Here is a 27,287-nt window from a genome sequence, read left to right as displayed (position 1 = left end):
CATCAAGTCCAAGGACCTGTTTGCAGGTCCAACAAAGGCAACAGCAGCAGCAACACATCCTGACATCTTGACTGAAATCACTGCCAGCGCTGCCACCAAGGTGGCTGAGCAGGCTAATGACGTTTTCACCGTTGATCCTCCCAGTCTCCGTCTAGTCCCAAGCTTGTCGCCCCCTCCCTGGAATCTGCATATGCGGACAAGAAGAGAAAGCACTGGTGGGAAGGAACAGTATCCTGCACACCGCCCTTAATGTACCTCTCCGAGTTTAACGAGGTTGGTTATGCATTTACAGCTTTAGCCTCTTGCTAATGCTCCCTACCCAGAAAAGAAATTTCTCTTTCTCTTCTTTCTCTTCTCCCCTCGCCCCCCACAAACATACACACAGGCACACGCATATATACTTCACGGACACACTTGGGAAAACACCCACACATAGAAAATCATACTCCTCAACATTTCCATAAACACACACTCTTACCCTTCACTATAGTGCCCATGTATACACACACACACACACACACACACACACACACAAACACACACACACACACACTCCGTGGGAGAATCACAGACTCACACAAAATGCCACGTACCCGGAGAGCTCAGAATCCTTCCTATGCTTGCAGATTGAACCCACACACCACGCACGCCTATTGACGCTCGCAGAGTGCCCACTTCCCAGAGTAAAACTCCCTCCAGATGCAATAGGCTTGCTCTTGTGAGTTGGCAGCTCCACATCGAGCCCAGGGACAAAAGCTGGCCTGTGGTACACGGGACAGGGCCATCATTTGTGGGCAATGTGGAAAGCTGCAAACTCAAATTGGGCAGTCCTCTTAACCAAGCCCTATAGATAGATACTAATCCCCCTGATAGCCTTCGGCATGCAAATGGAGACAGAAGCTTTTGCAATCTATTGCGGAGCCATTGCTGCAGTCCTCCCCCTCCTGAGACGGTATCAGATTCCCGAAAAGGTCAGATCTCCAAAAAGGCGCCTAGTCTAAGGAACATATGGGTTATAAGACCTGGGCCAGAACCAACCAAAAAAAGATTAGAAAATTGACATACAAGAGCAAAACACGCTGGTCTCCGGACAAAGCTCCCCCACATCTTGGCATGAGGGAAATAGGGTACCTTTTAGATGTGAAAGAGAAGCGGGAGGCTTAGCAAGGGCCAGTAGATGGCGCAAGAACTCTTCCTCTGTACAATGTTAACCCTTGAGTGGTGTGTTGGCGCGGACAGGTCCAAACGTATAGATACAGAGGTTTTCCGTTTTGAAAGAACCCTCCCATTTACATATTTGGGACCGATTCAGAATTAAAACAAGTGGGTCTGTTCCAGATAACTACCACAGATAAAGTAGTTTAACTGCAGCACACATCAGCTGAAAATGGGGTAGGGAGAACGAAAGGGCGAACTCTTTGAGGAGATGACTGACTCCCTCCCCACCTCTCACCTCCGCCCTGGTCAAGGATGAAATCGGTTTGCCTAAAGATCAAAAAACCCGGTTGTGGGTTTACATCTAGGCACTTGAATATGTAAATGCGTGTGTACAAATAAATTCTTCTCTGTGATCTCCCTTTTTCAATTAAATCACAGGATGATAAATGTGAGACGCCTGCCTGAAATATACTGCAACTACAGTAGTAACACATGTCCCATTATAACGACATGGCCATCGATGGAGCCCGATTCATTTATCATCACGGTTTCCCTAAAAGCAATACAGATTCTCCGATTAAAATATTCCTTTAGCATGCTTCTATATTCATAGGCTGCAATAGAGACCTCAGTAACATAATATTTCTTGGGCTGTTTTACAGGCAGAATTGATCTATTCGGGGGAAAAAAAAATCAAACCCCTTAATTTAAAATATTGTGGGGAGTTTGTCAAAGAGAGGAGCTGGCCTTTAAGAGGCTCACCAGTGGTTTCTGGTGGTTGCTATAACGAGCTAGAATCGAGGTAGATTTCGGTGGAGGGGTAAAAACGCACAAGAAAAGACAGAATCCAGAGTAGCAAAGACTTTGTGCCCCCGTTGGAGAGAGATGGTTGAGTCCTCGTCAAGGTTGCTGTGGTATCCCAGAAACACCATTCACTTCGAGCTGTGACCGCGCACCAATAACAGCAGCAACTCCGCTGCGCCGGGCTTAGGAGCAGGAATTAGGAGCTCGCGAATAATATGAAAGGGATCCGCAAAGGGGAGAGCCGAGCGAAGGAATCCAAACCCCGGGAGCCTGACACGAGAAAATGCGCTAAATGTGGCCGCCTAGACTTCATCCTCATGAAGAAAATGGGGACTCAAAGTGGATTTACGTTTTGGAACCTCGTCTTTTTATTGACGGTGTCTTGTGTGAAAGGTAGGTTTGCTTTCGGGGGTCCCCTCTGCTTTGGATGGAGGTGAGCTGACTTGTCGCCGGAGAGGGGTAGCTTCTTTGCAGTTTGCACAGATAAAAATAATCATGATAATACAGAAGAAGGAGTTGATTCACAGCTCTCTTTTCCCCCTCAGATAGGAAATGCATTTTGCTTGCCAGATTTGGCGTTCAATGCAGTGATTGAGCTTGTGCTCAATAAATATTCTTGCAGTATGCTCAAACGAATACGTGAGTTGGTTCGTATACCCTCTAACTAGTGGATATCCAGGCAGAATTCCTCTGCAAGACTTTTCTTGGTGGTGAAGATTACCTTGATTTCTAGTCAAACCAGTGGTGTTTGATGCTTTGGCTGGAATATTTATATTAAAGAGTCTCGTGTAAATGCTTTTTAACCCTTTCAGGTAGGAAAGTTACCGACATGTTAGGAATGTGCTGATTTTAAATGCATTAGGGCACAGGGGTCTTTCACGCATCCCTCACACCAACATGAAGGTGTGCATGCATATGTGAATTATTTCTACGTGGGCTCTTTTGCATTGATAAATGATAGAGGAGCTTCCATAGGTTCTGTGGTAGAGGTTTCGCTTAAAATGGGGCTTTTAAACGGTCTGAGACGCCACGAAATGTTAACGAGCTACCTTTGGCGATGAATGAAGGTAGGAGGAAAGTCATTAGCTGACGACCAAAAAGAAAATCCCCAGCAAGTCTCAGCGTTCAGACAGGTAGAGTGAGTGTCACATGCACAACAGACAAGGGGAGGGAGTGGGTAGGATGTAAAATTTATTCCTAAGCAGGAGGGCAAGGGACAGTCAGGATCATTGGAAGGAGAGCTGTCCTCCGGGAGAAAATAGATCCCCAGCTCCGTTCTAAAACTTCTCCTGCACCCTGCTGCCCATTAATTGCTGCAAAAAATACTCAGGCGGTGTTTATGACTCATGCCGTCATGGCAGCTCACATAGACGCGAGGGATGTCGTTTTTAGTGAAGCTAGTTTCAAATCCCGGGTGTCTGTGTGTCGGGGGTGGGTGGTGGGAGGGAGGGGGGTTGTTTTGGCCCAGGCGCGCCACCGCTGTCAACACAAACTGGACGCTTCTTCCTTTGTAAAGGAGTGCCTCTCTGAACCGCAATCGGGCCGCGTCTCTATGAAACAGTTTATTGTACAGCTTGCAGCTGGCTGTCCCCCCACAGAAGGCAGTCCATTTGCATTCAGTGGAAATGATAATTCATGTTTTGGGTGGAGGGAGCTGGAAGGGTTACCTCTCCCTCTGTTAGGACCAAGGATGGGTGTCATGTCTCGAATTTTAATTTACATCCTTAAATGCCAAGAAGTTGTCCCTGATCTCTGTGGCAGCAACTGCCTTGTAATCCCAAACTGCTCCTCAAAGCTTGACACCCCGCCCCCCAGCCAGCCTCAGCACAGCTCTAAGCCAGAACGCTTGTCCTCAGCGGCGTAACTACACTGCCTGGCGCACAAAATGCGTCTCGGGGTGCTTAGAAGGGGTTTTCGTCGCCGGCTCGATGTGTGAGGAGCCTTGCATTTATGCTTAGTTCGCCTGCCACTGGGAGTCGGTGGTTAATGGATGGCCCTGGGGCTGCCAGCTAGACGCGCGCTCCGCGTGACGGAGGCGCAAGGAGCCAGCGACAGTTCCTGGCAGGAAAAATGTTGAGGTGGCTCCTGCTAGAAGATGACCGGGGGTTAAGTGCGAGTTTTCATGTGATACCTGTTGAGTCAAAACACATTCGAGGGGCAGATAGGGAGAGGGAGTCTCCGAAGCTGGGCGAGCACGCCAGCCTGACAAACACTGAGCAGCGCTGCTCGCAATTACAGCCCGGCTGCCCGTACCTACCGTATAGTTTAGATAAGACGCGCCGATAGAAACGAACAGCGCGTTAGTTTGCTTTAAATGGCACTGTGAATGAGACCCCTCTCCTCTACTCACAGCTCCCGTAATTTGGACTGAGATAATCGACCCACTGAATATATTCCAGTTTCGGAGACATTGGGAAGAAGGAGTATTTCACACTCTGCTTTGATCCCGTCCAAAATCATTTTTCTACGGACTATTAAAAAAATTTTAATGGTAATAAGATCCTTCACTGTCACTTATCTTCCACTTGAAGGACATCTCCTATATTTTACAACTTGGAACACTGTTCTCAAATTCTGAGACACAAACCTACAGAGGCTGTATGCTTTAGACTTGCTCCCGGTCGCCCAGTGGTGCCAATTTTTACAGTTGTTTCTTCTCCTTCTTCCCCTTCTCCTTATTTTATTGTAATTTTACCTCAGTCTCAAGGCTTTTCCGAAAACCAAGATTGCAGCAATGGCTTAAATGTTCTTTCCCCCAATGTCTACGGCTGCTTTTGTCTTCCACGCTGTTTTTCTTCTGGTCTTCCAGGCCCACGGGGAAGCTCCGGATGGGGAATCCTTCTAAGAGCTTTGCAGGCCCTAATCTAGGCTAGTGCTAGGGTTCAGGAAGTCCGAGTCGCAGGCGCGTGCTTTTCCAGGTGAACAGCTCCTGCCAGGAGAATTCCACTTTCTGTCCACACTTTTCATTCCTCCACTATCTCACCTCTGCCTGCAACAGCAATGACAAAGAGGCTCAGTGCGAGAAAACGCCTCAGAGTAGAAGACAAAGTGTCCTTCAGTAGTAGGCCTGAATCGCTCGAGTGGGGTTGAAGAGAGAGGCAACCCTTTCTGGGCATTCTCTCTCCTGGCGCCATCTGAAATAAAAGGCCATGGAGGGCACCAAATTGGGCTGTGGAGGGGGGGCGGGGGCACCTTGGACTTGATGCATGCCTATTTCAGGCTGAAACACACACACACACACACACACACACACACACACACACGAAAGCAGAGGTTTCTGAAATGCAGTCTGCAGCTGCAGCGTGTCTGTTTTAGGTTTCAATCACATAGAAACTGTGAATCTCCAAGTTGTGCTTAAACGTCCCGCCCACGTAAACAGACACCCGCTGTGTGCTTCCCCACGCTCCTTCTAGGGAGTTCCTGGGGGAGCACACACATCTTGCAGGAAAGGTACAGAAAGCACTAACCTCGGTGGACAGCAGGTGAGAACTAGTGGGCCGCGTCCCCCACCGTGTACTAGAGCGTGATTTCAAGGCTTCTCTCTGGACCCCGGACTTCGAGAAGGATCCACGTTTCCGCGTGCTCTGGGACTCCAAGGAGATATTACTCCCGCCACAGAGCTCTTCTGGAAGAGCGGAGCTCGCACCTTCTCCCGCAGTTAATTAGCACTGGAAAGGGTCGCAGTGTCCACGCAGGGGGAGAGCTGCCAGCAGCGCTCATTAGCACCTTTTGCCCGCCTCAGTGTGACCGCGCCGCAGGTTTCAGCCCCGCGCTTGTGCTAGGGGCTGATAACCCTCACTCCCCTGAACTCAGGGCGACAGTCTGCCCTGTCAGTAACGTTAGGAAAATTTCTGTCGTGTCTTGAGGGACCTTTTGAAAGGTGGGTGTGTTGGGTTAACGTCTTTACAAACCAGTAACAACAGCAAACAAAAAGCCACCCACTGCCAAGGCCACCATCAAAACCCTCCCTTGAGGTTAACAGGACTGAGTCAGCTGCTTAGAGGTAACCTCAGGTGTCCCTGTCCTGCTGCAGTATGGACAGGAATCCCTCCCTTCCATCTGTTTCCTCCGGGAATACTTTATTTGCTTCTAGAAGGCCAGACTACCTGAAATATTCATGGACCACCTGAGGTTGAAACTGGATGCCTGACTTGGCCTTTGCCGAGATTGTGAGGGTGTGTGCGTGTGCGTGTGCGTGTGCGTGTGTGTGTGTGTGTGTGTGTGTGTGGCTGGGAGGAGGAGGTACACGCGGATCAACACGGAGGATCCTTCGGGAGGCCTCGAGGGTGGGTGTGGGTGGGTGTCCAAGGCGGAAACGGACGGCGGGTAGCAAACAGTATATTTCTGTTCCCGGAACTGTCGGTGGTGCTGCAACCACTGCTGTCGCGCGATCCGGTGCAGGCGCCGAGAAAGCTCCCTTTCCCCATGCTGACCTCAGCGCTGCCCTCACTGAAACAACAGGCTCTCCGGGAGTTCGAAAAACTCACTGGGGAATGAGTCATGGAGACTGATGCTCCTCTACCATGCCCTTCATCCCCAGCCCTCCTCTGCGGCTGGGAGGAAAGCAAGCAGGGGGCAGTCCAAATATTGGAGCGCCGCAAGGGCTTCGTTGGACCCTAGGGGAAAGGGCAGAAGAAATGAAAGAGTACAGGGTCATCCCGGGTGCCAAGTGGTCCTCCCCCAGACCTGCTGGAGAGGCCAGCTGAGGGCTGAAAGAGGGACAGGCACGGGGACGGTAGCGCAATGCAGAAAGAACAAGAAGCAGGACGACCAAAGAAAGAAAGATAGACTCAGGCAGCAGGCGGATTCCCTTCTCCTTGAACACGGCGCCTTTGGGGAGGCTTTGCACCACCGAGTTGGTAAGCCAACCCAATTTACTGCCCTCAAAAGGCTTCAATAGCTCTGAGCTGAACTTCCACTGCACAGTTACCCTGTTGAAATCGTTTGGAAATGTCACTGTGCAGCATCAAATTCCCCGAATCTTTTGGTGTTGAGGGGTTTGGGAAGGATGTGAGGGCTGCATCAAGTCCATGTAGGAAGAGTGAGTGTGTGAGCAGAAATAATTAAGGAGTAGGTTTCAGGTTTTGAAAACCTGATGCCAGAGCCTTTGAGATCCTTCAAGGAGAAAAGGGGTAGAATTACTCCATAGATTAAGTACTCCAGGGGCATAGATTTAGTTGCGGTAGTTATTACTGTTCACGATGTTAATTAGCATTACTATTTATGCTCTAGCTGAATAGATTTGGGGTACACATGCCTTTTCCCTGAACACACAGTTTGGTGTCTATGGAAACAGTGAAATATTAAAATAAAGCAGTAGCAAATGGCATCCGTACAGGGCTCTAAATATAGTAAAACTTTATCAAAAGTGAGATCTGATAAAACAAAAATTAAGAAAGGTAGCAATTAATAATGCCCTTGTATGCATATAGGAAAAAAAACCCTCTAATGCTAAAATACTTGTCTAATCTCAAATACAAAAAAGCAAAAGCAACTAAACTTAAGTTCCCTAAGGCTGCAAATATACTTCTCCTTGTGTTCCAAAAGTTTTACTTTCTTCTACTTAATATCAGGGTTTCCAGAAAGGGCTTCAGGATATTAAATACTTGCAATGTTTTGTCCAGTTTGAGAAATAACTTTGAAGCACCAAGCAACATGTCTGGTGAGGAACCTGTTACTTCAGGTAACATGACTATTTGACAAAATATGCCATCTTGTACTTTGAATTCCAGCGTTGGAGAAATTAAAAGTAAAATGTCTGCTAACGAAAAGATTAGGGGAAAATGCCTGAGATGCCAATAAAACTTAAGGCCATTTTATTTTATCTATACATACATTAAAACATAGCTTCTCTTCCTCTTTTTTTCCATTCCCCTTACTCATAATCCAAAGGGGTGTGTAGTTTATAGATACAGTGACAGTTCTAATTTGGATTTTGGATGAGGTCTGGTAAGGATGATAGAACAGATACTGTCATTACCAATTCATCTTTTCTTTCAGCAGGTGGGGTGATTCATGGTACTTTCCAGGGAGATCAATCTCCATGTCTACAGGAATTTCTCTGAATTAGACCCCTCGTAAGGCTCTCATTCTCATCCGGAATATCACTTTTACAGGAATGTCACTGAGAAAATTCAATTTGTTGAATACCTTCCAGTATTCATGGTCTCAGGGCTGGTGATCATCTTTCTTTTTCTCAAGCCTCCAATCTTGCAGCTATCAAACGCATTTCATGCCATCACACCTTTTGCTATGCTATTGCTTGGTGCTAGTTGAGGATTCTTAAGGATTAATACTTTTTATATAATCACAGCCTGTCGCCCTGCAACCCACTTTGAAATCTCTAAAAAGTCAAAATTTATAAGATTAGCATATGCATCCTATACCTTGTACCTGATTCACAAGTATATCTGTGGTAATCAGGTGCCTTTAGATATCACAATATCATTCTATTTGCTCATAAATGTTTGCACTGCAGTGATTTCAAAGTGTTCCTAAACAAGGAGCATCAGCATCCTTTGGAAACTTGTTAGAAATGTGAATTCTCAGGTCCCTACCCCAGGCCTATTGACACAGATACCCTGGTAGTTGGCACTGACATAGGTGTTTTTAACAAGTCATCCAGGTAATTCTGATGTGATCTAAAATTTGAGAAGCACTACAGTAAAGTAGAAAGAGCAAGGGCTCTGGAGCCACCAAGACCTGAAGTCAAATAATGATTCTGCCAGCAACTATCTTTGTACTAGCAACTCAATCTTCCTAAGCTTCAGTTTCATTATCTATTAAAAAGGAAACTAGAATTTCAGTAGGAAGATTATATATGTAACATATATAGTGCCTGACACTAGTAGCTATCATCAGTATTATTAAAATACACTTCCATGCACAAAGCTAGTATGAACTCCCACACATTTCATCCCTAACACTACCAGTCCTAACTTGTCCACAGCAGTAAATTAAAAATGTAGCATCTTCTCACTATTATTTCACTTTGGCTAAGTTCCTAGGCTATTATACATTAGAGAAACACTCTTGAAATTTCTTCTTATCACCTTTACACAGTTACTTTGGGTGCTGGCTCTATGAATCAGGAGCAGACCCATAGCTTAAATATGTTACTCCTACTCCTGGGCTAATTTTATCCATTGCATAGCAATACTGATTTATTTTAATATTGATTGATTAATGTACTTACATGAATTTGTTAATTCATCTTGTCACAAATCCATGGTATTTCCAGGGCTGGAAGAATTCTTACATACCAGCTAGTTCACTGCTCATATTTTATACAGTAAAATGCACATGCCTAGAAAGGACAAGAGGTTTTTTTACTAGGTTACAAAGATAATTAGCTCCAGAACTGAGACTAGATCATTGGGTCTTCAAGTTCCTGTTCAACTCTCTTTCTACTGTACCTTATCAATTTTACTACAGAGTTTTCTCAGATGGCATCAATGAAGATAATCACAAAAGTTAATATCTGAGTACCATATACCAATTAGTACTATGCAAAAATATTAGTGACTCTATGTTTTGTGGTAAATTTTAATGTTAACTACCCATTTGGTAAAAGACAAAAAAACAAACAAACAATTGTGGAATGAAAATATTTTCTAAGACTATTATAATATGCACATCAAATAAATAACTAATCATATATTCAATAAAGTCTATTTTTGACATCATAAACCTATAAAAATAAAATCAGTGTACTGAGTTTTTTAATCTCTCATAAAGAACTTAGAGGGCTATTACTTAATCAAATTCTTATTTATTTCTTCTCATAATCTGGGCACAGTTTATTAAAAGGCTTTTAAATCTAGAAAATCTGTTCCTAATTTATTTTATTCATGTTTTTAATATATTCACATTATATTGAGATTTATGCATTCTCTCTCATCTGTATTTACATTTGCACATTTCTCTCACATGATCTATATAAATGATGGTATCATGCAAAACTCCCATAGAAGTAATAATATATTTTATAAATATTAATAGTGTAAGAACAATCAATAATGTGAAGGGGTTATCTTCAATTTTAGTGACATGTGAAGTATTTCTAAAGTCTCTTCAAGATATGGGAGTAAAATTTCCAAAATAATGAATGTTGCTAAATTTGAAGTGTCTAAATGTTCAGAAAGGGATTGAAATACATAAAAAGTAATGAGTGATTCTCTTAAAAGCTGAGTTTGTAACATTCAAAATTATGAAGTCCTTCTTCCTTCCTTTGCTTTATGTTAGCAAGTTTTAAAGGAATATTTATGATTACATAATTTAAAGTAATGGCAAGGGTTTTTTTTAACTATGACAACTTAAAAAATAGGGTTGCATACCATTTTGAAAGGAAATTTATAAAGGGAAATAGACTCATAGAAGAGGGTTTATTCAATTTTAACTGAAAAAAACAACAACTATGCTATAGTTTTCCCTTATACAAGTTCATCAGGTTGACTCCAGAATACTCAGAGGTGCTTCATATATAGATAGGATATAAGACATTATTATGTTTGGGGAAATGGTACCAAAGTAGGCATGTGTATTTACTGCATAAAATATGAGCAGCAGGAAGCTCTGTGCTAAGCCCTTTATATAGAGTGTGTCATCCACATCTCAAAAGTGGTTCTCTCTCTCATTTTCCTGTTTTGAATCGTAACAAGCATCTTGTGAGATAGCTGTTATCTCCTATGTACAGATTATCATCTCCATTTATAAATCATCCACATTTCCTGGGGTCAGAGAGGTGCAATGACTTTCCAGGATCGTTGGTTAGCTAGTGGTTGAATGAAATCTGAAATGATAATAGATTTTTAAGTTCATAGGCTCATTAAAAGTTAAAACTAAAAATGACGGGGTTTCCCTGGTGGCGCAGTGGTTGAGAGTTCGCCTGCCGATGCAGGGGACACGGGTTCCTGCCCCGGTCCAGGAAGATCCCACATGCCACGGAGCGGCTAGGCCCGTGAGCCATGGCCACTGAGCCTGCGCGTCTGGAGCCTGTGCTCCGCAACGGGAGAGGTCACAACAGTGAGAGGCCCGTGTACCGCAAAAAAAAACAAAAAACAAAAAACAAAACAAAACAAAAACTAAAAATGACGAAGTTACTAATTAAACCTCTTCACTTTTAAGAGAAAAACTGAAATCTTGAGAATTTAAAAGAAAGCCTAAAATTAATATCCATGTTATATATATATATATATCACATATTATATATAAATACATCATGTTTTATATATATATATATCACAGTTACAGTAATACATAACTTCTCAGTTTTGTAATTTTCAACATCTTTTACTTAACTTGCCTAACTTTATTCTCTAAATTATTCTGTAAGATGGATGTGAAAGCTATTTTCCAGTTTTATAAGCAACAGTAAGTGAAGTAAATGAACAATAATACAAAGTTAAATATGTCAATATAAGATATAAAACTATTTAGTGCATTAAGGACAAAAAAGAAAAATACAAATCAAAACATATAACCCTTAAATTCTAACCCAGTGCTCCTGAGTAAAATTTAAAAATTTATGAAAGTAAATGACTTATGGACTTCACATATAAAATAATATGTGGGCATAAAACTATTTACCAGTTGTGTCATAAGCTATGGCAAATAAATTTATTCCATTTGGTACCTACTCTTCCATTCAGTTCTATAGAGTTTTAACGATGGGAAAACTCTTATGACTTATTTGTCTAGTGTCTAACAGGGAATGTGCATTAGATTTATTTGTGGGTTCAAGGCAAAGTGCTTTAGAAAAAAACATTCATACCCAAGCTTCAACCACTTGCTCTACTTCTTCCCATAACTGCATCCTAGTTAAAAGCACAGGTATAGGTGTACATTTTCACATACAGAGGAGAAAGTTCAGAGAAGTGAAGAGACTTGCGAAACAAGGGAGTGTGAAATAGTCTTTCAATTCTCTGTCCAGTACATGTTTTTTTTTTTACTGGGTACTGCCTTATGAGCTTTTTTATTTAGTCCTAACTGGTTTATGGGAATAAAGCACCTTGAGAGGAGAGACTACTGTGCCTGTGCCCAAATCCTGACCAGGCTCAAAACAATACTTCCTGAAGCGATTGTGTCAAGAGACACAGATACATGAGGGTAATAATATTGGTAAATGAGAAACTTAACAAGCAATCTAAAAATTAACTAAAAGTTAAATGGGGGCATTGAAATATACATCATTGTCTAAAAAAGAAAAAAATACACATATTAAATTATACTTAAGCACTCAAAATTAGCATCACATTTTCCTTTGAAGGTGATAAAATGTATTTTCATATGCAACAAAAGCACTGTTGTACCTAAGTCCTTTCTGAACTTTAGACTGTCTCAATATAAATATGTACTTACCTTTTTTCTACTTACATTATTAAAATTTTGTTTGTGGGTATATTTTTAGAGATGTCATTTTAACCTATATGTTAAATGTTAAATCTTGGATATCCTAACAATGCCCTCAGATGTATTATTCATAGAATATACGTATTACATTGGACACTGTTATGGGACATCGTGATTTTGAATAGTTTTGCATCTTACAACAGTTAGGTATAGATTTCTCCAAAGTTGCCAAAATTTAGGGATAAATTACAACCGCAATCTGTCTCCAAGTCTATTTACTACAATTATACATTCCAGAATTTTATTTAATGTTGAAAATTGACTGTTAGCCCACTTCTCCATTTTAAAATTGATCCAATTGTAATAATTCACTTTAGTCTATTGAAATTTTAAATCGTAAACTGACTTGATGTTTTGTTTGCATGATTTTGGTGAAGGGAAGGGGAAACAGATTGATAATTAAAATGCGTTTTTCTCGAGCTTGTTCACGTTCCCATTAGCCTCTTTATTCATTCACAGCTACTTAATAAAATTATCAGCTGTGTTTCACTGTTTGATATTATTGTAATTTCTCAAATATCTATTTTTTGTGTGTTTGTTCACACTCTGCGTGTTGTTTGATTTGAAAGAAATACGAAGAAAAAATGGTTTTTTTTAACATCTTTATTGGAGTATAATTGCTTTACAATGGTGTGTTACTTTCTGCTTTATAACAAAGTGAATCAGCTATCTTGCGTCTCCCTCTCATCCTCCCTATCCCACCCCTCTAGGTGGTCACAAAGCACCGAGCTGATCTCCCTGTGCTATGCGGCTGCTCCCCACTAGCTATCTATTTTACATTTGGTAGTGTATATATGTCCATGCCACTCTCTCACTTTGTCCCAGCTTACCCTTCCTCCTCCCCATGTCCTCAAGTCCATTCTCTAGTAGGTCTACGTCTTTATTCCCGTCTTGCCCCTAGGTTCTTCATGACCATTTTTTTTTTTTTTTTAGATTCCATATATATACAAAATTGAGTTATTTGTAGTGAGGTGGATGGACCTAGAGTCTGTCATACAGAGTGAAGTAAGTCAGAAAGAGAAAAACAAATACCATATGCTAACACATATATATGAAATCTAAGAAGAAAAAATGTTTTTAATTTCATTTTCTCTTAGAATACCATATAATGGTACCTGGGGTTTATTAACTGAATCAATGAAAAATATAATTTTAAGCTGATTTTATTATGAGTATTTTAATATAGAGAAGTGAAAATTGGTCTATTTCATTGTTATTCTATTAAAGCACAATAAGATACTGTTAAAAGACTTTAACATCAGATAATTTGTAATTTTTAGGAATGGTTTTGTTTCAATGTTTAAACTATATTTTTATATACAGATACGACTTTTCTGATTCTGTTAGTGGAGGTGTAATTTGAATTTCCCCCAAATGTTGGTAATGAATTTATGACAATCTATCTGTATGTTCTAATATTGAGCTCTGTGTTGCTAAAAGCTGCATTTACGAGATAACAGATCAACGTTAGGAGAACACGCAGAATAAACACAAATGAATCTCCTGGAGATGAAACACAGTACCTTGAATTTATTGGCTCTGTGCTCTAACTGACTGAACTATGTAAACTAGACAAAATATTTACTCAGTGTTCACATATATGGAGAAACACTAAGTTAAGGTTTCTTGGCTGATGTCTAAATCAAAACAGCTGAACTGATTCAAATGTTTTGTGTTAACAAATTTGCATCCAGGCTGCTAATTTGTGTGCCAACTTCTGGCTTAATAGTGTATAAGATGATAGAGATGATAAACCCTCTTAAATGAAGTTTGCAATAGAAATGCTGACAGGCCCCTGATTACCTGCACTGAATTCATGTTCAATGTTCTTTTCATGGCTTGAAAAGAAAAAATTTCATCCCTGAATTCTACTAGTACTTGAGCACTCTTTTACCTGTTAAACCTTTTTAAAGGAGGTCAAACAGAAAGTCTTAAAATCAATTTTCTAGCAAAGTGCTAGGAAATCTTTAATATCTGTGTTAGTCTGTCAGTGTTCATTAATATATTAATAGATTAAAATCAGAAATGACATTTTGAACTTAATTTTTAAATATTACCAATGTGTAAGTCCTTAGGAATCAGCCATTTTTCAATATTTTGAAGCTCACTACTTTTTACCTGTCATTGCATAGATTATTGCAATCTACCTATCTTAGAAAGAGTACATTCTAATTATGTCATTCTTTCAAAAGTAAAATTCTCAAAGGCCTCAAGAGAAATTGGAAGATGTTAGACATATTAAGTTACATCTTGTGCTAGTTCATGTAAATATTTGTTTCTATCATTTTCTTTTTGTTAAGTCAAGTTTGGTTTATTACACCTTTTATTAGAACAGTATTATTTTTAATTGAATATTATTATATTGATACAATTTAAGTTAGAAGTTGTGAAAGATATAGTTGTCAGTAGGTTTTATTTCCACAGAAAGAACCAGTGGCTTATGTACCAGTTCTGAGACTCATCCGCACATTCCTTCAGCCATCAACCATTTATTGAGGGCCAGTGTTCGTCATGCCCTTGCCTAGTCTTTGACAATATAGAGATGAAAATCTAGTCACTACCCTAAAAGAAGACAGTCTTCATTTTGAAGGAGGGTTTCTGTGAACATAATACCAAAGAAAATTGTGAAATTGTTTAGTTCTTTGATGTGATTCTTTTATCATGAAATATCAATATATTACATCTTTATTTACATATTCTATATATTAAATCTTTATCCTCTCACAGGTAAGTATTAACATCCTACAGACATTGTTTGAAACTTTCCAGTGAAAGTCATCATTTTGTGATTTAATCTAATGTAATTTTCTCTTGTAATTTTCAATTAAAATGTTTATTGACTCCCATCTGTTCAGCGAACTGATATTAACTAGTTTATCCAGTATTAATGAAGATCTCACATGTATTTCTATAACAGTGTTTGTACAGTTATATAATAGTTTGTAATCAGCAAATTGTGCTTCTTACCCATTCTTTTTTACATGTTTGTTTCTGCCTCAGAACTCTTCATTGGCTTCTAAACCTTTTAAAATTAAATTTAAATCTCTACCCCTTCATTTAGTGATTCACATGAAATAAACCTTGAACTAACTTATCAAGGTCAACACATGCAAAGGGTAAAATAAATAACTAAATATAACTGCTTCTGTCACAGTTTTTTTATTTCTAATTTTTTCATCTTTATTGGAGACTTATGTATGTTGGGAAAACAGTGTTTCAGTAAGTAGATTATGTTTTGTTATTCTTTGTTTTGTTTTAATCTGTGATTTAAAGAGCAATAGAAGGATCGATGAATGATTATACTGAAATCCTGGCATTTGACGAAATGCTGGCATTGGATCAATGCCAATTTTGCTAGACAGGAGTTAAGTAGAATGATCTATCTTTACAAGGTTAAGACCTTCACCAAATTTTATCCTGTAATTTACATTTTCTTTATTCCCCTCACGTTGATTACTTTGATGTTTCACATTATTTTAATGTTTGCACCAACATGCTACTTCATGATTGCCATCTCCCTATCCCTTTCCACATTCCATGAAACTCACTTCTTTGTGATCTAATGATTTAATGTGTAAGAAACCAGATTTGATATTTATTAATACAACAAATATTAACCAGTTTTTCTAAGCTCTAAAATCTCAACTATTAATGTAAGATAAAACCAAACATGTCCATTGTCTATGTAAATTGCTATCTTGTCCTCTCTGATGACTTTAGCAAAAAAAAAAAAAGTAAATTTAGAAGCTTGAGATGAAAGAGCTTTGGGTAACATGAATTGTTTTACTCAACTTGGTACAACTAAAGGAAGGAATTTCTATGTACACCACAGTAAATTTCCAACACTCTCCACAATACACTCTCCATTTAGCTCCATTTATTGAAATCCCAAACTAATAAATGGGAGATAATTTGCAGGATCTGCTGACTTGGTTCCATCAACATCTCAAACCCCACCTCTAAGATCCTTCCCTTCTTTATCTTAACAAAGAAGGATATGGTCCCTTTACATTTCTCAAAACTATATTATACAAACAAACAAATAAATCTTCACTGCCTTTCCATTCATTTGGTTTTTCCTTCTCAAGTTCCAACTCTGTTTCTTTCAAACTATTATTGACAATTCACATTCTGTATACAGTCTTGTAAAGTAGACTTTGCGTAAAATGCAGTGGAGAGGCTCTCAAGCTGGCTTGTTTATTGTTAGTACACAAGAGAATCTCAGAGAAGCCACCTGTAAGATGTACAGCTAGACTGCATGAAAACCATGAAAATGGATACAATTAGATTGGCTCAGGGTTTGGAACAAGTGATCTTTGCCTATGCAGCAAGTTCTGAGAAGGGTGTTTTGATCAAAGAAACAACACTGTTACATACACTTCAAGTATTTCTTAAACCCCAAATGCAGTCAATAAAATTTTGTTGACAGCGAATAAACACAAGTAAAATAAGAAGTATATCCATTTTTATGAATTGTATATTTAAGCACAAATATTCACAACTTATGAATTCTGCCTCCTATGTTGTTATTTCAATTTTTATGATAGTTATTTTTCTCTAAAGTACATGTAAAAACACTTCCCTCAGTTAGATATGTTATTATTTTTTCTGATTCTTCATTTCTTTTCTCATCTTCAGCACACAAAAAAGAAACGTTTTCATTGTCCACTGCTATGGACCGTGAGTGTCTCTCATGCAAGCACCCCAACCTTGAGTGATAGATAGACTTAGCTCCTTTTTAAATCTGAAATTAAATCTGTTTAATTAAATCTTTTTAAATCTAAATTATGCTAATTTAAATATTTGCCATTTCATAAGTTTTGGGAGCATGGCATCTGTGTTAATCTTACTATTCTGAAAGTTTCCCATCAGACGTAGAACAGAGCAGATGCACAGCAAAGCTTAATTGACTATGCAACTACAGATTTTAAATACTTAAACTTCTTTTACACAGCAGATGAGAACAATTTGCACTATTAAGAATAGTACAATGGAAGATTTTTCCATCATAGGAGACTTTAGAACCAGTGTGCTTTTAAAAATAATTTGTACAGAATGCTGTCAATTTCTGTTGAGGTACAACATTAAATGGAATAATTTTAAAATAGGCTCTAATAGAAATATAATCAGGGCTTCCCTGGTGGCGCAGTGGTTGAGAGTCCGCCTGCCGATGCAGGGGACACGGGTTCGTGCCCCGGTCCGGGAAGATCCGACATGCCGCAGAGCGGCTGGGCCCGTGAGCCATGGCCGCTGAGCCTGCGCGTCCGGAGCCTATGCTCCGCAACGGGAGAGGCCACAACAGTGAGAGGCCCGTGTACCGCAAAAAAAAAAAAAAAAAAAAAAAAAAAAAATTTTAGATTTTGTTCATCTTACAAAAGAAATGACATCAGTTAAAAGGGGGTTACATACCTTTCAAACCAATATTTCAAATTGTATTTTTAAGTTGCTGATCTTGCTATGTAATGCTATATAATTCAGTAGAATTAGAACTTAATTTGCAAATCTAAAGCCAGCCAAAGATCCATTTTGTAATTAAACCAAAATTTGATAGTAATTGAATAAATATAACATCAAGGTAGATATGGATGATTTATACAGAAGTGGTTAATTTATCATGTCTTGTAATTTATATAATCCAATAGGTTTTGCTATTTCTTCCCTTCCATTTATGATTTCTCTGGTCCCCAAGTGTGTGATGATGTGCATATGTGAGAAATAAACTGGCTAGGCATGTAGGCTTTACTTCAGATTCCCTGAATTTGCAAGATAATTAATACCTCTATGTTTTTATTTTTTACCTGTAAAGTTATCTCCTAGGTTGGGGTGAGGATTAAATACGATAATTTGTGTCAGGCAAAAATGTTTGGTAAGACAGTACATCAATGTGAGGAAAGAAGGTCAGATGGGTAAGGAGATGCTATTATGAAATACTTTTATAGTGTAGTTTTAAGTAGAATCAGGTGAAAAAATACAAATAGGAAAGCACTGATTTCTATTAGAAAGACTGATTCCCCTCCTAGCACATGCTTTTAATTATGGAGGTTAACATGTGGTCTTTCATCATTAACTGGTTTCACCTTGAGCTTGAGTGTTTCAAATTATAAAATAGCAAGAAAGTCCAGATGAACCACAGATTAACAGTTTCAAGTAAAGCGTTTATGTTATTTTATAAAAAGGAAACTGCCTACGGGTTTCTGTTCTTGGAAAAATTCCATTAATTTAGCTTTCTCAAGTTCTTGACTCTCTAAATCTACCCAGTTCAACTATTAGTAGTTCCATCTAGTGAAAACAAAGCAAAATTGCAGACAGAAGATTCCCTGAGAAATAAAACCATCTCATCTATGAATACTGTGATAATATTTTAATGCCTGAATTTATGCTAGTATAAGGATCAATATGGCTAACTGTTGTGTTTCTTTAGCTGGTCTGGCTAATGAAAATTGTAGAGATTGACAATAATTTGCGCCAAATGATGTCTCCTCTCATATATAATAGCAATAATAACACCAAATACATGGTTTACTTCTATAAGCTTATTTAATCATAATAGCAAAATTGTGATGTATGTATTATCTTGCCATTTTATAAATAAGAGAGCTGGAGCACAGAGATTAAATAAGTTACCTGGGTCCACAGCTAGTAAATGGTAGAGACAGGATTTCAGCCCATATATTCTAGCTTCTAAAGTCCATAGTCTTAACTATTACTTACCGCTAAGAAAATTTTGCAGTTGTTACAATTTTAAGATTTTTCCATTCTAAGACTGGCATAATACACTGAAAGGATCTTACTCTGAAGCTTCTGGTACCATATATGTGTTGCCAATGAACGATTAGTTCAACAACTCCATGTCATCTGTTATATTAAATTAATATGGTTAATTTGGAAATATGGGGCTAGTATTTCTTTTGGTCTAGAATGCTATAAAGTCTATAAGCACAAGGAATGAAAGATTAGGTTTAGGCTTTATGTATTTCAGAAGCACTGAGTCCTAATTTTGAGAAAAGCTAGCTTAGCTGATTCAGTCTCACAAACTAAACGCTTACTGAAGTATACAGCTTTACAAGAATCTCATCATAACCCGTAATTAATAATTGTAATGATATATATTTTTATTCATTGAGTTCAAGAAATATATTTTCTTTACTAATAAGGGTGTTTCAGTTTTAAAGAAGAAGGAGCAGTTATTTGATCTAGGGCACAGGTCAGAAAAGAATGAGCAACACAGAGGATTTGGTGGTATCACCGAAATCATAACTTAACAGTTTCCTAACTGTAAATTTAACTTGGCATCTGTGTCTCTGGTGGTTGAGGATTTAGTAGGATATCAATTAACTTCAAGTACATGGAGAGGCAGCCAGAGAGCATGATCCCATGCTTGACAATCAGCAATCTCTCATAAACTAAAATGATCTTTCCTGATGTAATTTCTTATAATGAAATGGCTATACATATCACTGCCCTTCTGTGAGAGGTTATTTGACAAATGACTTACTTTCTCCTTCACAGCATTTTATCTTTATACTTTATACATTCAAAATGTTTCTTTCCATAAAAAGTTCTAAGCTACATAGGATAGTAGGTACAAATCTGATGCCGTCTGGGATCAGCTATGTAAACATCAGCAGATAACTTAACCTCTATTACTTAGACTTTCTGGACCTCATTTGCTTTCTCTATAAAATGAAGAAGTTGAACCAGATTATTATGTATGTATAGTGATTGGATATATTCTACAAACTGACCCTACGGACTGAACTAAACCATATGCTCTCCACAGATTAAGACTTTTAGGGGGAAGTGTTTTCCGTATGGAAAATTAAGTTAAAAGGATAGTGATGATAACAAAGATAGGATGATCAGAAGAAGCAGCTGGTTATTGGGAAAAGGGAGAACTTGATTTTTAGAGCTTGGGTTTGAGATGCTGGTAAGACATTTTTTGTTGACATCCAATAAACATTAGAAAAAGTATGTTTAGACTTCGAGAAAAATACAGTAATTAGTACCATCTATCAAATTTATATGCTTCAAAGCTCTTTAAACATATTAGTTCTTTTAATCCTCACAGCAACCCTGCATTTGGAAGGCTTCTGTATAACCATTATTTTTTAATATACCTGAATAGTAGAGAGCATAAAGAGAGGAAAAAAAAAAAAAGGGGGGGGGAGGTAAAATTTCAATGATAGAACCTTGAGGTCATTCTTTTTTAAAAGTAGAAACCTAATGAAAAGAGACCTAATGAAAGAGACAGAGACAAACAATTGATAGAGTTTGGAAGAGAGCCATGAGGGTTGACTGGTAGGGAATACAAGGGTTCTCAAACAGGAGGGGAAGATGTACAACACTGAAGACATTAAAGGGTAAAGGAAAAAGAGCTCTTAGAAGGATTATTGGATTTGGCTATTCATAAATAACCTTTTAATGAGCTGTCTCAGTAGAGTGGTAGAGGCATAAATCAATTTACAAGGAATTGAGGAGATAGTAGGTGATGAGAAAACAGACACACATACACAATTTTCCTAATGAGCTCATGATGTTATTGAAGGAGTGAATTCGGCTAGCTTTGCTGGAGCCCTCGTAGTTAGAATTTATCTTAAATATTTACATAATATTACTTACAAAATAGAACACAAGAACAAGCAAACAGTAACAAATCCACAATACCTATTTGTACGTGAGAATTTATTTACCACCTACAGAATATGGAGAAAATATAAGCATCTATGACGATGGCTATAAGGCAATGAATGATTAAATAAAGAAAATAGCAATGTAAAAGTTTTTTGTCTATGTAAAAATGAAACAATTATGGGTATTTTAACTAGAGGACCTGGATGTGTTTGCCTGGGGATAAGGCAGGCTTCATCTGGCCCTCCACTTGGAGGTCTAGAGATTTTCTTTCTTCATTATGCACAGGAGACAAAAAGGCTTTGAATAAATAAATACCACCAAGATTAAGGCTGACAAAAGAATTCCAATCTATTAATTCACACTGAAAATGAGGAGTGTCATGAAGATCAAGAACTGCTGCTTCTCTGTGGTAATCCATTAACATATATATTTGAGTTTTTATTATTTGCCAGGAGCTATGCTAGGCATGAATATAGAATGGTGTGAAGGTTGCTATAGTGCAGCTCTCTTTGCAGTCAAGCTCCACAGCAAACCAAGACTTGCTTTAGTGAAAATAGAAAGGAACTAAAGAAATTTAGATAACATAGCATCTCATTTGGCTCCGGATCCAGAGATTTTGTTGCAGATATTCTCTTTACATCAAGTGGAAATGCAAGCATGGTAATGCTTCTTTGCTTCTTTTTAAATTATTTCTATATTGGTCAATACCTTTATTTTCTCTTTAGATCAGAAATGTCCTTGTTTATACAAAAACTATAGAATACAGCTCTAGTTGTTCAGAATTATCCCCATGCTGCCTAACTGAAAGAAATTCTTAAGTCTACTCTTATTGTTTTAGCCTTCTGCTAACCCTGTTGGGTCAGCCAACTTCTGTCACTGAATGTTGGCAACTTCATTTCTTTAATTTTTAAGTTCACGAGGAAGGTCTTACTATGCCCTTCAACTACTGAGAATAATTTCATGGTTGTGGATTGCTTTTTATTATGCTTAATAGTTTGTAATTGTAACATTATAACAATGTCACACAAAGAATCACAGAATAATTTCATTAATGACTTCTCATTCCTATACATTAAAATCAACTGCGGAACCATCAAAATAATCTGCTGCCCATATTCGGACATACTGAAATTTGTAAACCACTGAGTTAGAAAATTCAGTCCTTTGCTCAATGTAGAATGACCCTATGGAATTCCTGAAGACAAGTGGTTAATTCCCTGTTTGTTTATAATTTTTTTAAGTGTTCTTTAATTTTTTTTTACCATTTTGAAAAGTAGCTCTGGTTAACTATTTAAAAGTGCTTCCTTATACAAAGTAGCTCTAGCTAATTGTTAAAAAATGGATCTTTTCTTCTATAACTTTAAACTTTAGTCTGAGGTATACTTCAAAGAGCTACTTCGAATAAATTGAATCCTTGTTCATGTGAGAATGTTGTAACTATTTGGAAATTGCTGATGTTACTTCTTTTCTAGGCTAGCTACCAGTATATTTTCAATTGTTTCTCACAATCTCAGATTGTTTATACAATGGAGAGTCCATTGGTATTTGGACATTGGCCCTGTTGGGACTATTTACACTGTTAAAATTGGAAAATACTACAAATCACAGGGTTTTTTTTTTTTTTTTTGATAGTCATTTTACTGGCAAACACTGTGTATGCACTGTGTGCCATCATACCACATGCTAATTCATAGTATTTTATTTTATTTTTTATTTTTTTTTTATTAACTAATTTTTTTTTTTTGCGGTACACGGGCCTCTCACTGTTGTGGCCTCTCCCGTTGCGGAGCACAGGCTCCGGACGCGCAGGCTCAGCGGCCATGGCTCCCGGGCCCAGCCGCTCCGTGGCATGTGGGATCTTCCCGGACCGGGGCACAAACCCGTGTCCCCTGCATCGGCAGGCGAACTCTCAACCACTGCGCCACCAGGGAAGCCCTAATTCATAGTAATTTTACACACTGAATTTAAAGTGTGCCTATGAGACAGATATGGACATGAATAATTATGATAGATTTTATAATATAAAATATGATTTATGATAAAAATATTTATGATCTAGTTTTAATAAAGCTTAAGATGTCCAGTATTAAAGGCATTGTCAATGTATCTCTTAAAAGTAACTCCTTGATTCTTACCTTGATACTATAGACTGGATCGAAGCAGTGCAAAGACATTGGGACTTTATATATCTTCATCCTGGACACTATAATTTAGTTGAAGCAGGTTTAATTGCAGCATTGTAAAGTTATTGTGCATGTCGGCTCATTTAAATTTCAGTTAAGTTTTAATTTGCTTTTCAAATTTAGTTATTACTCCCACATCATTTTTCCAGCATGTGTAAGTCTCATTAAATTCTAATTTAGCTATCTTTTCTAACTTCTGTAATCTACTAATTTGGTAAACACAACTTGTGAACTGCTGTATACAAAGTTGCTAAATGTGTTCAATATCACTACAGGCCAAATACAGCATTGTGGTATTTCCTTAGAGACCATTATTCAGTTTACCATACACTTAATAATACACCATTGTAGATACAGTTTTTGAAGCATCACAATTCACTACTGTCCAGTTCATATGTCCACAAACTAACCATACATGTAGAATCACTGGTAAAATATAACTTATATAAGCACTTAAAAATTGACAGCTTTGGGCTTCCCTGGTGGCGCAGTGGTTGAGAGTCCGCCTGCCGATGCAGGGGACACGGGCTCGTGCCCCGGTCCGGGAAGATCCCACATGCCGCGGAGCGGCTGGGCCCGTGAGCCATGGCCGCTGAGCCTGCGCGTCCGGAGCCTGTGCTCCGTAACGGGAGAGGCCACGGCAGTGAGAGGCCCACGTACCACAAAGAAAAAAAAATGACAGCTTTGTTGTTCCTAATTGTTATACTGAACACATTTGTTGTTTAAATCAAGATATACATTTTTTGGAGTTCTCCTTTTTCAGTAGATTACAATATGTGAGAAGAAAAAAATTGTTTCATCATCCTCATTTTACATATAAGAAAACTTGGCCCTGAAAAAATATGCTACATATACCTTTTCAGACCCTAGTTTCTATACATATGTGTCTGTGTGTATATATATATACACACACACACAGTAAGCTTATGTAGCTTAGCAAGACCTAAAACCACATTGCCTGACTCCTGGTTCATTGTTTTGTCCACTATGCTATGCTTTTGAAAATTATTTGTTCTTAGTAAACTATTATTGGCACTATACATTTTTTCAAATTCATTGAATGGATTATATCTCTTCAGTATTCTTACTTACCTCCTTAACATTCAAGTTAAAAATTACATCCTATATAAAGTCTACTGTCACTTCCCTAGATAAAGTTAGCGTTACCTCTTCATGCTTCACAGCATCTGTCCACAAATCTATCACAGACCTTATCACGTGTCTGTTTTGCTATGATACTGTGTATGACAAGAGTGTACATTTTATGTTAATCTTTGAGTATCAGAATTGGACACAATTCTTTAAAATGATAGGTGTCTAATAAATATTTGCAGACTAGAATTAATAGGTCTCTTCTAGATTTGTGCTTCTGTTATGCGTCAAACACTTTTTTTCTTATATTTCTGGCATCTGCTTTTCCCCTTATTTTGAAGTTTGACACTTTTACCATATACAGTTCTTGCCACCACTACCTCCTATCAGGTGATTACAACTGTTAGTAAGATCATATCTTGCAAGCTGTTATATTAATCAGAAACATAATTCAACACAATTCATTTAAAACAGCATGATATCCTCTAAGTAATCCTCTCACTAATACTGAGCTTCAAACCCCTATTAATCATCATTATTCTACACTGTCTCTAAAAAAAAAAGCAAAAATAAAGCATGCATCACTGTATACAATGCTAGATCTTAAGCAGATACTTTCCTTCCTCATTTATCAATTTTAAAGATAAACTTGATAAAGGTTTTTTTTGTTGTTGCCCTTAACAATTTTTTAAATCTGTGGATTATCCTAAATTTTAGTCTATGATACTGATCATACAGCTTTGTACCACCTTTGTCTTTATCCTTAAAATGTTCTTATCCCCCCATTTGCAAAGTAAAGTAAAGTTCCCTCTGAAATTATTTAGTTTTCTTTTTCCTAACTATTACAATGATTTATTATTACAATTTCCAGATTTTTAAAATTTTAGGCGGCTTACCTCTATTTCATCTTTTCAATTAATGAATATATTACATATTGTTTTGTAGTTTATAAGTGCTTTCATACATCATTTAGTCATCATTTATATAGACATTATGATTCACATTTTATTCATGAAAAAACAAGACATATTGTTAAGAAATTTGCCACAGTTTGTGTAGCTCTCAAATGACAGAGGTGTAATCCAATTCCACATCTTATGTGATAACCTATAAATTTTCTATTATGAAATTCTAACTCTGGTTTCAGGTTTTGGAAGCACATCATCTTCTAGCATTAATATTATGTAAATAATTACTCTATTAGTGTGTGTATATACATATATACACACTATATATTACATACCTATAGATACACACACACACACACACACACATATATATATATATATATATATATATATATATATATACACACACACACACACACAGAGACAGAGAGGGAGAGAGAGATGTGTGTATATATATAACAATACTCAGCATTCCTTTCATAGTTGTTGGGATGAAATACAAAGAAAGCTTCTTTTATTGCTTTATGAGATCACTAAGGAAATACATTTTCAGCAATGTATTAAGTGATCTTCATTGACTCAGATTGAAAATCCCAGCATGTCTAGGCAATTTATGCTCACCACTGCAACATAAACTTCATTAGGGCAGTAACTTGTTTTGTTTTAATTTTATAATAAAGTATATATATAAACTTCTTTTTTTAAGGGAGCAAAAGGTTGTCAGCTTATCTCTTTGGCTTATAATCAGCAATAGGAAAACACTTTCTTAATTCTATTGTGCTCTGACAACCAGTATTATGCCACACACAACAGAAGATGTATATTAAGGCTTGGTAAATCCCAATCACTGAATTAAGTCATAGACAGAGAGAGAGAAAGACATATCTTCCCTTCAAGGAATGTAAAGCTAAATTCTCATGTGAACAGATGAAACGTCTATAGTTCATCAATATGAATAAGGTTAGGTTATTCATGGTTTTTTATAAGTTTAAGGAATATAAACATGTTAAACATATGTTTAACTTATAAACTTATGTTAACATTTAATTTATAAATGTTAACATAACATTGTTATGTTAACAAAAACATAATGTTTATTTATTTATTTTTTGGCTGCACTGGGTCTTCATTGCTGCGTTCAGGCTTTCTCTAGTTGAGATGAGGTGGGGGCTACTCTTCGCTGAGGTTCATGGGCTTCTCATTGTGGTGGCTTCTCTTGTTGCAGAGCACAGGCTCTAGGCATGTGGGCTTCAGTAGGTGTGGCTCGCAGGCTCCAGAGCGCAGGCTCAGTAGTTGCGGCACACGGGCTTAGTGGCTCCACGGCATGTGGCATCTTCCCAGACCAGGGCTCAAACCCATGTCCCCTGCACTGGCAGGCAGATTCTTAAGCATTGCGCCACCAGGGAAGTTTGTTACATATGTTAATGTATATTTAGTTTATTAACTTTAACATATAAACATGTTTATCCATTGTGTGTTTATTACAATGTTTTAAACAAGTTTAGTTTTTACTATGTATTAGACATACTTTAAAACAAATTCAGTTTTAGAGTATGCCTAGTTTATCATGATTGCTATATATTAAGCCATGGTAATAGTAACACATTATTTTATACTATATTATGTATTCATTTATTTTAAACAAACTTTATATGCATTGATCCTTCATTTTTATCATTATTCATATGGTATGAACAAATATGGCTGTAGATTTTAAATATAGAGCATATTTCTTAAACCTATGCTTTTAAATTTTGGGAGAAATATGTTATATTCATTTTAGAAATTCTACAAGGTACATTTTTCATTAAGAAATTTTTCTAAAGTAACATTTCAAGGAAGTAGTTATTAATGTTTCCAATCCATATAATTATTTCATTAAGTTGGCTTTGGGAATAATTTTGGTGGTTCAGTTTTTCTAGTCCATTTTGCTTGAAGTTACAACTTTACATGTGAATAGATCATAAGGCATTACTTGATCATGCATGAAACATCAACCACAACTGTAACTACTCTGGTTCACATCTCTGTATGAGAGCCAACATGATTCTGTCATTCAGAGATGAGAAATCTCTCCAATCTCAACCACACACAAATGTTT

At 37.7% G+C, this 27,287-nt stretch overlaps 1 protein-coding gene across 2 annotated transcripts in view; it reads left to right on the top strand.

The window, feature by feature from the left end:
* Positions 1–2,112: 2,112 nt before the first annotated feature.
* CSMD3 (CUB and Sushi multiple domains 3) overlaps positions 2,113–27,287 on the top strand; it is a 1,079,985-nt gene continuing 1,054,810 nt past the window's right edge. For both annotated transcript variants that reach the window (XM_030875636.2, XM_030875634.2), the window contains exon 1: positions 2,113–2,355. In XM_030875636.2, the coding sequence (XP_030731496.1) occupies positions 2,178–2,355 (178 nt within the window). In that variant the 5' untranslated portion in view covers positions 2,113–2,177. The remainder of the gene's footprint in view (positions 2,356–27,287) is intronic.

The sequence above is a fragment of the Globicephala melas genome, chromosome 17 (genome assembly GCF_963455315.2).
Source record: "Globicephala melas chromosome 17, mGloMel1.2, whole genome shotgun sequence".
Lineage (NCBI taxonomy): Eukaryota > Metazoa > Chordata > Mammalia > Artiodactyla > Delphinidae > Globicephala > Globicephala melas.
Note: the sequence above shows the minus strand (reverse complement) of the source record. Positions and strands in the feature narration are given on the sequence as shown.